The following is a 16204-nucleotide window of genomic DNA, read 5'->3' as shown; positions in this document are numbered from 1 at the left end:
AAATCAGGGCTACTCAAATGTAACACTTTGAACCAAGTCATTGGCAGTTTGTGCAGAATAACAATTATGTATTAGTATCAACCTATAACACACCCTCTCATAAGGGTATGCAAAAACATTTTCTCAAGTTAGAAAATTAATATTTTGTTTTATACACCTATTATAATGTATTTTAAAGGACCACAGATACAGTGTTTAGCAAATAGATTATATTGCTCACACGTTCAGAAGACAAGTAAGTCAGATTTCCACATTCCATTAACAGTGGATGATGGGTAGCCAACACCACTCTTCTGTAAATCCCAGCCAGTTTTAAACATATAGTCTGGTTCAGATAGATTACACTTTCATAACTGTTAATTGTTAATAATTAAAGTATCTGACTGCATACTTTGTTTCCGAACACCTACATTCTTTTTCAGGTGTATCAGTGACTTCACTGTTTATCTGTACGAAGACTTTGCATTCTCCACAGTGAGGATTTTGGAAAATAAGATGTGGTTAACAGAAGGGAAGTTATTTTATTTTAATTTTAAACTATTTTAGCTTCAATTACAGCAGGAAGATCTGGGTCTGTGTTCAGTAGATAACTCACCATTTAACTGACATAACTCAAGATCACACTGGTAAAACCAAACTGATGGCCATCACGATTTTTGTGCTTATAAAATCAATTGAAAAATTATTCCATGGTAAATTCAGTTCAACATAATAGAGGGAATATTAATGTAACATACTTGAGAAAACCCAAGTAAAACTAACTCTTTTCAGAGAGGCAGAATTCTGAGCTATGACCTTAAACAATGGCTTGCTTCACCAGAAGATTTTCCCTCTCTGAATACTGAGCTCTCAGATAAAAGTAACTACACGCTGGGCTGCTTTAATCTATGATGAGAACATTTATAGTTTAGAATCGGCCTCGAGAGCAAGTGGGGACTGTAAATAGCTACTTTGGAGTGCTTTCTCTTTGCTGCACCCTGAGTTTATTGGGTGCAACTAAGGATTGAGGCTGAAACCTCTTGGCTAAGGAGATTAAAAGGTAGGAAAGGTAGAAAGACTAATAAAGCCAATATGGTTCCATCAGGAGCTCTTAAATTATATGAAAAACCTGAAAAAAGGAATCCTACACAAAGTGGAGAGATGGACAAATTGCATCCATTTCTTCCTCCTTTTTGTTGTTAATAATTGTTAAGCATCTGGCCATAGTTAAGCTTATTAGTGAATTCTGAAACAAAATAGGAATTAAGCACCTCTGCCTTTTTTATGTCATACGTTATTAGCTCTCCTTCCGTGTTAAGTAGAATATCCACACTCTCCTTAGGGTATGTCTATATCAGCAGTTCACAATCTTCTCAGTAACACTGCACACTTCAATGAGACAAACAATTCCTTGGCATACCCACTTTTTCCAGCTGAATCCATTGCTCACAAACACCACCTTTACTTACATTTAATATGGTTATGGATTATTACAGAGGTTTACAACTTAGGCCGTTTCTACACTAGCCCCAAACTTCGAAATAGCCACGCAAATAGCCATTTCGAAGTTTACTAATGAAGTGCTGAAATGCATATTCAGTGCTTCATTAGCATGCGGGCAGCCGTGGCGCTTCGGGACGAGCCACACGGCAGCGAGGCGCATCAATTTCAAAGTGCCGCGGCTGCTCACATGCTAATGAAGCGCTGAATATGCATTTCAGCGCTTCATTAGTAAACTTCGAAATGGCCATTTGCGTGGCCATTTCGAAGTTTGGGGCTAGTGTAGACATGGCCATAGTGATGCATACAACAAGCTAAACAAGGATCAAATGCATTAAATTGTTTCAAATCCATCACCATCTTCAACAGTGAGCACAGACACATTTTCAAAATCTGCTCAACGCAACTACTTCTAACTATCCATAACCCTAAATCTGTTTGGCACGCAGCAGTCAGTTCATGCATTTGAATTTCGCCTTTTCACTTTATGAATTTCATATCTGTAACAATATTTTTAAAAGTCTAATTTTTATTAAATAATTGAAACGATAAATAATTGAAATTCAATAGATCAGAGCAAAATGCAAAGTAGCGTAAATAGCAACTTACCGGGTTAGTTTGGAAACCTGGGTCTGCGGATGTGCAAAAAAGTGGGAAGGTGTGGGGGAGATGGCTCTCAAGAACAGGCTCCCCTCCCTACTGGCCCGTTGGAGCTGGGACTTGGCATTTAAACCACATTGTAGCTCCAACAGGCTCTCGCTCTTCCGTCACCGCTGCAGAGAGGAGAGGCGGGCTCCCCACCAGCTTTTTGGGGCTTGGAAGCAGAATTTTAGCTGCCTCCGGCCACGTCCACACTTGCCCCAAACAATTAAATGGCCATTTCGAAGTTTACTAATGAAGCGCTGAAATGCATATTCAGCACTTCATTAGCATGCAGGCGGCTGCGGCGCTTCGAAATTGACGCGGCTCACCACCGCGCGGCTTGTCCCAACGGGGCTCCTTTTCGAAAGGACCCTGCCTACTTCGAAGTCCCCTTATTCCCATGAGCAGAATAGTTTACTAATGAATTAGTTTACTAACGGCCACTTTGAAGTTTGGGGCTAGTGTAGACACAGCCTCCCAGTGCAAAAAGGCTTCAGGCAAAGAGCCACCGTCGGGGGTGGGGGGAAGGAAGACTGATCAACTCTGCACCAGCTGGGATTCAGGCAACCTTGCTTCTTTGAGCCCCAGATGGTGTGAGGTCATCAATTTCCCCCTGCCATGGCTCTGCAAAGAGCTGTGGTGAGGAGAAATTGAGGAAATTTCACGGCACACTTGGACAGTTGAAAACCACTGGTCTACATTACAATGTGAGTCTGTTCTTTAGCCCAGGCTGAAGTCTAATATGACCTATGAGAAAAGGTTAAAAATTGTGTATGTTAAGATTTGAGAAAAGACAACTGCAGAAGGTACTAATAATAGTCGTCACATGTAAGGGCTTTTGTAAATAAGATGGAGCACAACTCTTTTCCATGTCAACTTCTTGTCCTCCCTTCAATGATGGTCTTAATCTCAGTAAGAGAGATTCAAATGAGATGTTAGAAAACCCTAACTATAAGTGTAGTTAAGTTCTGGAAGAGGTTAGCAAGGAACCATGCGAAATTGCCATAATTTTTAAGACAAAGATGGACAAACACTTATCAGGGACTCTGTAGATTTTCTTTGGGTTTTTCCATGCTAACTTTCTTGCTCAGGGATGTGAAAACACACATGCCCTAACATCCCATGTGCAGCAAATTACAGCTCTTTAGACAGGCTCCCAGAGCAGGTTAGCTACCCTCCCCTCCACCCACAGAAGTGGTTTATCTAGAGCACTGGAAGAGCTCTCTCCCAGCACTCTTGCCATAGTCATGCTGCCATGTTAAAGCACTGCCACCAGCACTAGGCAGAGTACTTTAAACTTGAATCTGTACACAAAGCACCTCAACCCAAGGTTTCTTCCAGCCTTGCTTTTCTATGACTTACTTAAGTAAGACAGACTAGAAACTGAAAACACAACAAGGCCCTGAACAAGGGCTAAAGCAGTAAGAGGCAGTTCGTCCCTCATCAGAGCCAGCAAGCAACTCCTTCACTGACCAATCAGAAATAAAGTGTCTGAAATGTTCTTGAGCCCTAGAGTTGCGCCTACACTGAAAAGAAAATTCCACAGTGCCAGATCTCAGAGCTCTAGTCGACTGGCTCAGGCTGCACAGTTAAAAGTAGACTAGGTGTCCCCAGTCAGGCTGGAGCTTTAGCTCTGCAAGCCAGAGAGATGGGACAGAGGTGGAGTCTTGGCCCCAGCCCAAATGAGATGTATACACGTCTGTTTTTAAGAGCAACAAGAAGTCCTGTGGCACCTTACAGACTAACAGATATTTTGGAGCATAAGCTTTCGTGGGCAACGACCTCTATTTTTAGCCTCACACTCTGACTCCCAGGAAGCTGAATCAACTGAACTGAGCTCTGGCTTCCGTTTGCTGTGTAGGCTTATGGAGATACCTGAAGTTGGAGCATAATCACGAAGTTAGAGCTCTCAAGCCAGTTTGCAGGTGCCTCATTGGATCACATTTCTGAAGACCTAGAGGCAGTTTCCCACACGAGTCATGCTGAGGCATCAGACATCAATAATAGAATTCTGTACATGTGGCATTCTTAGAGAACTCTCAGCACTATTAGCAAGTAATCAGACTTTTTGTGGTTTTAACTAGAGTAACCCATTAAAAGGTCTTAATACATCACGACAATGCTTCCCCACCCAAAATTCACTCATCTGTGCAGTGCAAAGATGGTCACAATGCCTCTTCATTCTATAAAAGTGAAAAACAATGCCACTCTGTACCCAACATGAAAAGATTACAACAGGAAGGGAGTTTTATTTGCTAGGCTACTAGAACTATTTCCTGTAGTCAGCTGCATTTTAAATCTCTTCAGCTCAGCAACCTTAGCGACACGAGTTGCTTCACACTCCCACAAGCTCTCATGCTTTAAATCTTGTCTGGTTTGAACCCTAGAGAAATCCATACCTCTTTAGTAAGTAATCAAAGTCAAATCTAACTGAAGATTCTTTGGTTTTAATTAAAACTCTTTTCTAAAAACTCTCCTGAAAACATTGCATCTTCTTGTTGGCTGAACACTAGACACCTACTGTATTTGTAGACTATAAAACTTCTCAAAAGGAACTTTGTTAAATTAAAATTGACAGTTTGTCTTTGAACTCTTGGGCAGTTTTACTAGACTTTCCTGCCCTGGGGAAAATAGCAAAACTAACTTAAGGAACAAAGGCAGGAATTTCAACCCACCTCAACTAAACGACCTGCTGAAAAAATAAAAAAAAAAAAAAAAATCAGTGAAATTTAACCACTTAGGGGCAGATTGTCTTGTTAACTGTGCATTGTAATGTACAGTTTAGATTTGCTGTTTGCTTATTAATAATAATAAACAGGGATTTCTTTAACTTGCATTTTCAAAGGGAAAATGACCTTGCCAGACAAGAATGAAGTGAGACTGAATTTTAAGAAACTGTATGTCTAAAAACTCTTCAGCAATGCTGTTGAAGCATAAACTACAAACACTAAGGAACAAGCACGCAAAATTCCACATGCCACAAAATTGCTCTTATTCACATAAATTGAACATTTAAAGGAGGCAGAACTTCTCATATGATAAATAAGTTACAATGCTTTAAAAACTGCTGCACTATAAGGAAAAAAAGGCTGAACCAAGAAGAGTTGTGATAAAAGGATTCTAATGAATATTAGTAATGGCATGCTTCACATGGCGAGTAAGTACACACCTTCCCTTGGTGAATTCTCTTCAAGTTTTTCTCCTCCAGAATGCAGAGGTCCAACTGCAGTCTGCAATTCTGCTGGCTGCCTCTTTTCACAACTGAAGTCTGGGAGTCGTGGAGCTTGCGGTCTAGTTTTTCTTGCAGGATTCAGGAAAAAGCAATATGCACACCTAAATGCTGCACAAAGGTTTACAAAAACGTACACAATAGTCATCTCTCTAAGATGACTTCAAGTCTCAACATACTAGTATTCATACATCTATTTTCCAAGAAATAAAGCACACTGGCATTATTAAGACAATAAAGGACTTTTGTTTTCAAATTAGAAAATATTTCTTAAAAAACAGTTAATAGAGATAGGCAGTGTATCCTCCAACTTTATGCCTAAGAGAACCACCACTCAATCTTCTCAGGCCCCTCTCAACTTCTTCCCTTTTCCTCAGTGCTCTCCGTGAATGCCTGATTACTTTCAGTGATGCTGCAGTTACTGGTGAATATTTTTGCTAAACAGTGGCACAAACATCAACAAAATATGCTCCTTGTGATGCACAAAAAGTGTTGTCAAATACAGAAACCAAATTTTTTATCTGTAATGTGGAGTCATTGGCAGATTGTCTACACAAGAAAATGATACTTAGAGACTTAGAAAACAAGACCATTTTCTTGTTTTTTTGTTTCTTTCGAGGATGGATATCCACTGCCTTTAAATTTTTCTGTCAATCATTACTCAATCATTTTCCTCCCTTGGGGCTACACCTTGATGTGATAAGAATGTTTGAGAGTTCTCATGACTCTGAGAGCTATACCAGCAGTTTGACTCCTAGTAGGAACACTCCACCCAAACAGGTGAAAGAGTAGGACCCAGACAAAAAGCAATCCATTGCTGGCAGACAAGATTACTTAGCCCCAGTAGGCAGCCAGTCTAGGAGAAGGCAAACTCTGTATTAAAACCAGCTCTGTTGGCCTGCAAACTTGGGTGGAACAGTTACTTTCTGCTTAAGTCTGTAGTGACCTTAACAAGTGAAACTGGCACAGACACCAGACCATGGTCGCTTCGCTATCAATGAGATCTGCATTTGATTGTCTCAATTGTTTCTCCTGCACCTCACAAAAGTGTTGCATCTTTGTTTGGTCGACCACCTGTTGCAACCTTCTGTACGAGTAGACAAAATGGCCAAAACTGTATGAGAGTATTACACAATCTGCTACTCTTTGGAAAAATGCTTTGTGCATGTTTATAGTCATTAAATGTAGCTCATCCATCAAACTTGACGGGAGACTATTATTACTTGAAAAATAATTTGCTTTAGTGGCATTTAGTAAGGAAAAGCCACTTCTGTGTTGGGAGAATGAGACATGCTGGCCAATAATTTGAAGTGCACTTTTGTAAAAGAGCTAAAGTCCCCTTCTTGCATATGTGGACTGTTTGGTGCTCAGACTGATACATAGCATGCACGATGTAATATCAATCAGAAATAAAATACATTGCTTATTGTGCTGCATATTTTCTCCCAATAGAGAGAGACATCCACACACGATGGAAAAAGAAGAAACATGCCTGATACTGTTTCTTACACATTAGACTTACTGTAGTTGTACAAAAGAGGCAAAATAAAACATCTGTGTTCAATAAAGAACTATGTCTGTCTTAAGTTATTGTCAGCCATAAATTGACATACAACCTCCAGGGCTTGTTCCTATGCTTGTTTTGATACCTCCCTGAGATCTTCTTGGCAAAACAAGATTTTCTTTAAGTTCTGGTAAAGCGGAGCACATTAATGTCAGATAGTTCTGAGATAGAAAACTCTTGTAAGGACTATTCATAACCCATACTGATTCTCAAGTATGCACTGTAAGAGGCTTATTTCTACTGAATAGTTTTACACATGCAACCCTTGGCCTGAACATTGTAATAAAGAACTTTTTAAAACTTAAAATCTATCTACTGAGTAGTAAATTACCATAAGTGACATTTCTTAGGTTGCACTAAAGTACATAACAAGAATCAAAATAAATAATTGTCTTCCCCGCTCTTCCCTTTCTCCACCCCCATCCTCTGTAGCTGATTTGTGAGTTTTCACTTATTTTTTTCCTATCCTCCTGTTAATTCTCATTGTGTCAGTTTATTTGTATCAGAATTTCCAGATCTGAAGAACTGGGTCTGTCCCATGAAAGCTCATCACCTAATAAATTATTTTGTTACTCTTTAAAGTGCTACAAGACTGCTTTTTTGTTTTGTGAGAATCAAAATGCTAAAGTGCTGTAACAGTTTCCCATGAAGTACAAAACTTATATTTGAAAAATAATTTTTATAAAGAACTATGCAAATTAGTTCTTACCAATGTATTCAAACTCCTCTTTCAGAGCCATTCCATTGTGAGAAAAACACTGTTGACATATAAGGGCATACCTAAAAAAGTAATAATACAGGCACTAAGTTGAAGTGAAGTATTGAGACAATGGAACCTCAATATGATATTTAAGCTGAGCAATTTTTAATATACTTAAATATTCTTATCATGTCCAATCCATTTAAAAATGCACTGGTTAGCAGGGTCTCCTCACTAATATGTCAGCAAAACAATTTTTTAATCATAATCTTAAGATGTAAACCAAGACAGTTCACTCAACCTACCACACAGCTCCAATTTAAGCATCTGTTTCACGTGAGAGTCAACAGAATACACACAAAAATTGGTAGTTCAACTTTTATATTGAAATACTATGACCTAATTAATAGCTCCTCTAACAGAATTAAAAAGCCAGATTGAGTGGATTTGGAACAGTTCAGAAGGTAACTGGTTAAAAGCAATTAAAAAAGACAACATATACGAAAAGAAATTGTTAGACGTTTTTAGGTGACAGTTTAATACATTCTCCCATTCAAGCTTCAATAAGGCTTTTCTTTTTCAGAAGTACACTATCATGTTAAAACTGCTCATGTTTGAATTTAAGCTCCTAGGAGTGGAGCAAAACAGTTCAGGTGAGACATTAGAGCATGTGCTCGCTAAAAAACAACCATACATATAAACAAACCTAAGCTTCAGAATTCTCAAATATCCCTAATCCTACAAAAACAAAAACTAGATTTCTAGCTCATTACGTACGTGCTATGTTACTTACCACTGATAACAAAAATTTACCTGTTCTGTGGACCATCGCCAACTAAGTATTCAACAACTCTATCCAAAGCTCCCCTCTCTCGCGGAAGAATAGGTCTTGCTAAAGGAGGGCCTGGTGGATGGAGGCCTATCAAATAAAATAAACATCATGAACAGATGTTTAAGTACAAAGTTGTACTACACAATGCACTAATTTTATTGTACATGCTAATACAGTAGAACTACTGCGTATTTAATACAAATGGTAACATTTGTGAAATCCACTAGGGAGACTGTAACAATTTATTTCAAGCTCAACACACTTCTCCATTATGATTATAAGAACTTACTTTCTTGTCTGGGTGGCGGAAAACACCCATCCCTAGCGACCAGAAAATTGTTCTCTTCATCTTTCCAAAAATTACTACTACTTAGAGCCTTAGGTTGTGTTCTTGAAGATACAGACATGACAAGGAACATGAACCGGGTGCATTAACAGGAGTGTTGAGAGCAAGACACAGGAAGTTATTCCTCCATTCTATTCAGCACTCATTAGGCCTCAGCTGGAGTACTGCATCCAGTTCTGGGCACCACATTTCAAGAAATATGTGGAGAAATTGGGGAGGGTCCAGAAAAGAGCAACAAGAATTATTAAAGGTCTAGAGAACATGAACTATGAGGGATGACTGAAAGAACTGGGCTTGTTTAGTTTAGAAAAGAGAACACTTGGAGGGGACATGATAGCCATTTTCAAGTACCTAAAAGAGAGTTACAAGGAGGAGGGGGAAAAATTGTTTTCCTTGACCTCCGAGGATAGGACTAGGCGCAATGGGCTTAAACTGCAGCAAGGGAGATTTAGGTTGAACATTAGAAAATTTGTCCTAACTGTCAGGGTGGCTAAACCCTGGAACAAATTGCCTACGGAGGTTGTGGAATCTCCATCACTGGAGATACTTAAGAGCAGGTTAGATACACATCTGTCGGGGATGGTCTAAATGGCTCTAGGTCATGCCATGAGGGCAGCGGTCTGGACTCAATGACCTGTCATTTCCCTTCCAGTCTAGTGTTCTATGATTCTGTCTTGAACTCATAGCACTGAGGGATATCAATATTGGCTGTTAACGGGGGAAACTGAGTCACAAGTCCACCCAATTTAGGCTTAATCAATTTTTGCCCTTATACAATTTTAGATAGCAGTATTACCACTTATAAAGTGAGAGCATATGCTTATGCCGGTAACAGACAAGATGGAATAAGTAAATGGGCCAAAGCTACTGAATTCCAAGGCACTAGAAAGTTCTTCCATTTTCCATGAGGGTAATCACCTTCTCTTATACTTCAGCCCCATTTTACTTGGCAAACTTTTGCATTTTTTGGGACATAGTTGAGAAGACTTAAGAATAAAGATGGAAATAAGAAACATATAAATTCCAATGAAAAGGGACTGTGTATGGAAGTAGTATGATCTTGTGTCTGTGGGACAAGTTACAGAATGTTGTAATTAAAAGTATAGAATAGAGAGGTTGTGGCCAATACCACAGTGACAACCATAACACATGCTCTGGCAATGATCAACCATTGTGCTAGGATAATGAGAATCTAAGTACGACGCAGATTATGCAGTTATGGAAAGATGGAACCTAGAGTACTATGTTCAAGAACAAAGTACAATCAAACTATAGAGAATTTATATAAATGCAAGGACACTGAAACTAGTTAGGACTTCCCCCTTCTGTACCTTTGGGAAGAGGATAATTATTCTGATGTGTATTCCTCTTCAATCCATAAAACTTTTTGCTAAAATGCTGGCCACTAATAACTGTGGAGATTATAGACCTCTCTGCTCAGTGTTAAGTCATGAAAGGACAAATGCAGTGGTGGGTGCCACTCACCACATGGATCCATGAAAATGTTAAGTTTGTGCTAGAAACAGAGAAAAGGGTTAAGTAACACTGCAGTTTTGGAATTGTGAAGGGTGTAAATTGTCATTTGCTCACAATCTGCGAAAGATAAGGAAACACTTTAGGACTTGAAAGTCCCAATTAAAGAGGAAGTGATTTGTAAAATGAATTGCTTCTAAAATAATCGTAGTAAAAATTTATCAAAGAGTTAAATACTTAGATTATTTTAAATGTGTTATTTCAAATGTAAAATAAATTAATCTAATAATCTTTGGTTTGAAGTAAAAGCTACGAGTAAACAGAGAAAGCCTTACGGCAAAACAGCCAACATATTGCTTCACACAGAAGTGGGAAAACCCAAGCAATTTATTTTAAAACTTTAGGTGAAGTCAGAGATTTTGTTTTGTTGCAGTCACTCAAAAAAAGCAGGATCCTGAATAAACTTTGTTATTACATGAGGTTATTAAAGCCTTGTCTCCACTAAGTGGTGGACCACGCGGCAGCAATCGAACCACCAACTGTAGATTTATCATGGCTACTGCAGACATGATAAATCGATCTCTGAGCTTGCTCCTGTCAACACTGGTACACCACTAAGACAAGAAGAGGCACTGACAGGAGATAAGCTCCCATCAACCTCACTGCATGCAAGACACTGCATTAAGTATGTTGACTTCAGCTACACAATCTGCACAGCTGAAATAGACTGATGGCACAGGTATAATTAGACATGGCCTAACTCAATTTTATCTCTTTTAGCAATAAACTGTTATAGTCAGCTATTGTGGTTCCCCCATCCCAACCAACACATCTTAAAAAAATCTTTTCTATATTCCTAACTCAGCCTGGTATATTAAGTTTGTTGTTTATGCTCTTCTAGGTTTATATTGTATCTTTTAAAATTTATATTTTAACTTATTTTGGATTTTTGTCTAAACAAAAATTAAGTTGGAGAATAACTTAAAATAGTTTTTGATATCACATTTTAAATTAAAGCACAAAAGGCCTTTATGATGCTTCTTTTCAGATTGCAATAATTTTATACCTATGCCCTTCATTTTCATGTTATATTTTCTTTAATTCTTCCCCAGAATTCATCAGTGTTTCTTACCACAACAACAAAAACAGGTGAAAAATCAGTGCAGAAAACAATTAATTTTTCTGGTTAAATACCAGGGTTTATTTTGGTGAGAGAAAGATGGGGGGTGGGGGAAGGAAGTATTCAGTATTACCGCTCTCAATTCCATTCAGCAATCTGGTTTACAACAGAATGAAAACAGAACTCAAAAACATAATGACACCTCTGAGTTCAAGGAACAATCTACCCCTATGCAAATGAAAAATGCTATTGCGAGATTAAACAGTTTACTGCTGTACACTTAGAACCATTAGACTAATATTGTTTAAATTTAATAATTGGGCCACACCATTTGAAGTGTATACACAACTTCACCCTTTTCTCCTGTATTTTTAAACTTCTGAATATTTCCTTGTGCTCTGAAACACATTCCAATATAGATTTTAGTTTGCTTCCCATTTTTATATATCAAATCTTTAATCCATTATGTACCAATGTTTTGAAATGAGTATACAGTGGGCATCAGATTCACCAATACTCTCAGATACGTATGCACTTCAGAGCTTTCCTGCGTGCTTGTTTGTCTATTGGGTGCACCTTCTAGACTAAACACACAGTCTTACAGCTTTGAATACATACAAAGACTAATGTAGAGTAACACAAATACCTCATGCAATGCATTGTATTTTCCTAGTAAAATTAATGCTTTTTGAATATTTGAATGATAGAAAAGTAGGTTAAAAGTTTTAAAAAAATACAGAATAATAGATTTTGTAAAACCTGGGAATTTTTCAGTAAGAATCCATTTAAACCAAAACCAAAAATTTATTTTGTATTTTTTTTTGTTTTACATATTGTAGGCACCTAAATTTTGATGTGGTTAAAATATAAGGGGAAAACTTATGAATGGACAGTCCTCAAACCAAAAGCAATCAGAGTTTAATGTATTTGTGGCACAACTTGCCAACTAAGCAGTAAACATCTGAAAATCCACATTAATCAGTTTAAGCTTTGTAAAGGGATAATATTATTTTGCAAAATAGTTGTTACTGGAATATTTTCTTAAATGCTTGTTAAATTATTAACTTAAACTTGTACTAAAAGAAGCTGTGCAATTTTTAGGGTTTCTTGGGGAGTCTATACCTGAATATACAGACAGAGTTTCTTCTTCTCAGTGTTTACTTTAAAAAAGGCAGTAGTTGAGAACAGATAGACCTCACAAGTGATTCAAGTGGTTACTAAATTGAAACCAGTGTTAGCCTCAATTCCAGTGTTCATTCAGTCTAATTATTCACAACCTTTTGTCCTTGAACTAGCTACAACAGAAACAGCACTACAAGCTGCCTTCAGTCAGAACACAATGTCAAAACTCAAACCAACTGCTTATCCTTGAGATAGTAACACCTGTTGAACAAAAATATACCTGGTATGAAAGACATGTGCTAGCTACATTTGGGCTGTTAAGCATTTTGTTTTTATTGTGGGTCCATCATATTATCAATACTCTGCATATCACAGTTTAATTCTTGGTTGTAAAAATGTTTTTTGCCCAAGTATTAAGAGAAACAATGAAGAGAGTTAATCAGCCATGATAATGAGGAAGTTGGGGGAAAAAAAGTCACACAATTGTTAATAGGTAATGTGAAATGTAATGGGTACATATACATTCACAGATGTTTCACAAGCTTTAAAAGATAATCACAGAGAAAATGCACAGCTTTCTTACCCACAAACATCTTCTGGATTGGTATAGGAATGAAACAACTAGCCACAGTATATCATCTGGAAATCTAGCTATGGTAACAATGTCTTCTCAATTACAATTATTATTCAAAAGACTATTTTTGACAGTCTTCTCCCCCTATTTTTACATCCAATAAAGCATCCTCCAAGACTCCAGTTTTAAGGAACATGTCCAACCAGATACTTCACACACTGGAAGACATCACATGGATAGTGTCAGGACCCATTCTGAACTGCTGCACAGAGGTGCAAGCCCAATAGATCTGCTCACGTGATGTCTTAGAGGCCAAGTAACCAAATCTGTGGCAAAGATCAGTGGTTCCCAACCACTGAAAAAAATAAAATAAAAATGATCACAGAAAATAAGTTTTAAATAAATTGCAAAGTTACAATCATTTATTATTTTTAAATTAAATATTTTCTCATAAAATTAATTGCTGTCTGACAATCTGTTGTGGGTTTCTTCCATTTAATAAAGTGTACATAGCAGCCAGAATTGGCTTTGATGAGGGTTGAGGGGGAGACTGGGAGTCTGCTCTAATGAAAAGTTAGTGAACTACTGTATAGATCATAATGATGAAACAGAAAACCAAGAAAGAAATTCTCTCAACTACCAGTACAGCTGAACACCTAGAACAGACATAAAACATGTGGGGAAGAAAGACTATTGTATAGTTATACAACAGTCAAAATACAAGCATGGAGGCAAAGTGTGCCCATTCAATCAGCTCAATTGATGCTTTATTCTAAATTCTAAAACTATATTCTAATCAGCAAAATTATACTACTCAAATTTGTTGAGCCAACAGTAGTAAGAAGTCAACCAAGCTTTGGCTATGCAATTACATCCTAACTTTAAAATACCCATTGTACAATTAAATCTGCATTTAAAGTCTTTATTAAAATAAACTATTTAATTCATGTGTGAGAACAATTAAATATGGTAGATAGTTAGCTAAAGGGAGTCTTACAGCCAGTTACTAGGACCATGTATGTAAATATAATTGTGGAACATATGGCTATGGCAGTTAGTTTTAAGATAATGTCATACATACAAATGTCATTGTAGTAATCCTTACAATATGTTGTAAGAAAAGTGAATTTGTAGCTCAGATTCCCACTTTAAGCCATAACAAAAAACGGTTAATTTGATCAAAGGTATGCAAATGAATGATTATGCATTCCACCATCTCCAGTTGGCTTGAAGACTATCCCATCCTAAGGGATGATGACCAGTTATACTGCCTTCATCACCTCCATGCTGGACTACTGTAATGCAATGTATTTCAACAAAAAGCCATCGGTTCTTCAGAAACTCAGAGTACAAAATGTTGAAGTACATCACATAAGCAACATGAGCTATCACGAGCATCTCAAACAAGCTCTCTGCTTGACACTGGTTTCCCCACAGACCATCTAGTCAAGTTCAAAGTTTTGGTCTTTATCTTAAAAGTTGCTTAATGGCCTAGGTCCAGATTACTGAACACACTGTCTTAAGCCATGGCATCCAATACATTCACCACGTACCACATGTGGCAAACAGGACACCACACTGAAGTGAGTCTGGGCTCCGGAACCACATGCAGCTCTTGGAGCCTTTAAACGCAGCTCCTCAGAGCTGCACACGTGGAGTGCCCTCTGCCTGCTCTGCACATGCGCCCCACCACTTGGTGGGACAAGCATGTGGAGGCCCCTAAAGCTCTTGCCCCAGCACAGTTCCTGCAGTCCCAGCAGGACTCTGCCGGCTGCAGCCTGGCATGACTCTTGTGGCCCTGGCCTGGAGCCACGCAGCTCCTGTGGTCTCAGCAGCTGTGGATTGGCGCAGCTCCTATGGCCCCAGCTCCTAGGAGTAGCCAGCATATTCACTGAGAGCAGGGGGTGGGAGTGCGAAGAGTGTGCTGGGGGTGCCTGGCCCTGGATGAGGCAGAAGGCATTGAGTTAGAGCCACTGGGGGAGGAAGCTGGGGGTGCCTGGCTCTGAGGGAGGGGGAAGAGGTTACAACGAATGTGGAAGGATCACAACCACAAGTGTGGCAATTCTTGAATTACTATTAGACACCCTAGCCTAAAGCACCAGAAGAAAGTGCACTCTGAACAGCTCTGCTCCCACAGCACAAAAGAACTTACTTATTACCTTTAATATTTCTATTTAAGAGTGAAGGTCACCTATGAAAGAGATACAGCCTTCTTGTTGGACTGTCCCAGAGTTCCACAGAAACTCACTACTACCACAAACCTGAGCACCTACCACTAAGTGAAATGTGCCCATGCCTTCTCTAGCAAAACACAAAGCAACATATACTTGCAGGGAGGTATAGCTCAGTGGTTTGAGGATCGGCCTGCTAAACCCAGGGTTGTGAGCTCAATCCGTGAGGGGACCATTTAGGGATTTGGGGCAAACAGATTTTAAAAAAAATCTGTCAGGGATGGTGACAGGTCCTGCTGGGAGGACAGGGGACTGGACTCAATGTCCCTTCCAGCTCTATGAGATAGCTGTACCTCCATTCATTCATAAACATATAATACTGAAGTGTACAAGACTTCTCCCACCCCTAGGGGGAAAAGGTGAGAGGGGAAAAAAAATAGCATGTCATCTTACCATGGATCACTTCACTTATGATTCTTTGGATAAAAATGAGGAGACTGCTCAAGTTTTCTATTATTGCTATAAAACAGGAAAGTGAAATCTAACGAGTTATTTGGTTCTTTGTATGCAGAAGGTCAGGATATGCCATATATCCCATGAATGGAGTTGCTGTTCTTCCCTGTTTACAAACAGCATAGGGTAGAACATTGGCAGAAGAATAATTTGACTGCAAAGGAAGTGAGATACAATTTCAGGCAAATACTGGGTGTGGTTGCAACTGGAACTTGCCATTGAAAAAGACCACGTATTAAGGTTCCAAAGTGATGATCTGCATATCTAAAAGCCATCTGGCTGAGGTAAGAGCTACCAGAAAAGCTACTTTCCAAGAAAGGCATTGCAGTTGCCAATGGTTCAAATGGAGATTCTGTAAGCTTTGACAGGACCAGGTTTAGATTAAAAAAAAGTGGAGGCGGTATCCCTGACCTGGGGATACACCCTCTGAAGACCCTTC

General features: G+C 38.7%; 1 protein-coding gene across 7 annotated transcripts in view; it reads right to left on the bottom strand.

Annotated features, from left to right (window-relative positions):
- Positions 1-16204, bottom strand: part of LNPK (lunapark, ER junction formation factor) — a 146329-nt gene that overhangs the window by 9685 nt on the left and 120440 nt on the right. For all 7 annotated transcript variants that reach the window (XM_075001540.1, XM_075001543.1, XM_075001539.1 and 4 more), the window contains 3 exons: positions 8428-8533; positions 7624-7694; positions 5291-5461 (listed from right to left, as the gene is read on the bottom strand). In XM_075001540.1, the coding sequence (XP_074857641.1) occupies positions 5291-5461; positions 7624-7694; positions 8428-8533 (348 nt within the window). The remainder of the gene's footprint in view (positions 1-5290; positions 5462-7623; positions 7695-8427; positions 8534-16204) is intronic.

Source organism: Carettochelys insculpta, chromosome 8 (genome assembly GCF_033958435.1).
Source record: "Carettochelys insculpta isolate YL-2023 chromosome 8, ASM3395843v1, whole genome shotgun sequence".
In the NCBI taxonomy this organism is placed as follows: Eukaryota; Metazoa; Chordata; order Testudines; family Carettochelyidae; genus Carettochelys; species Carettochelys insculpta.
This window is presented reverse-complemented; position numbering and strand designations above follow the sequence as displayed.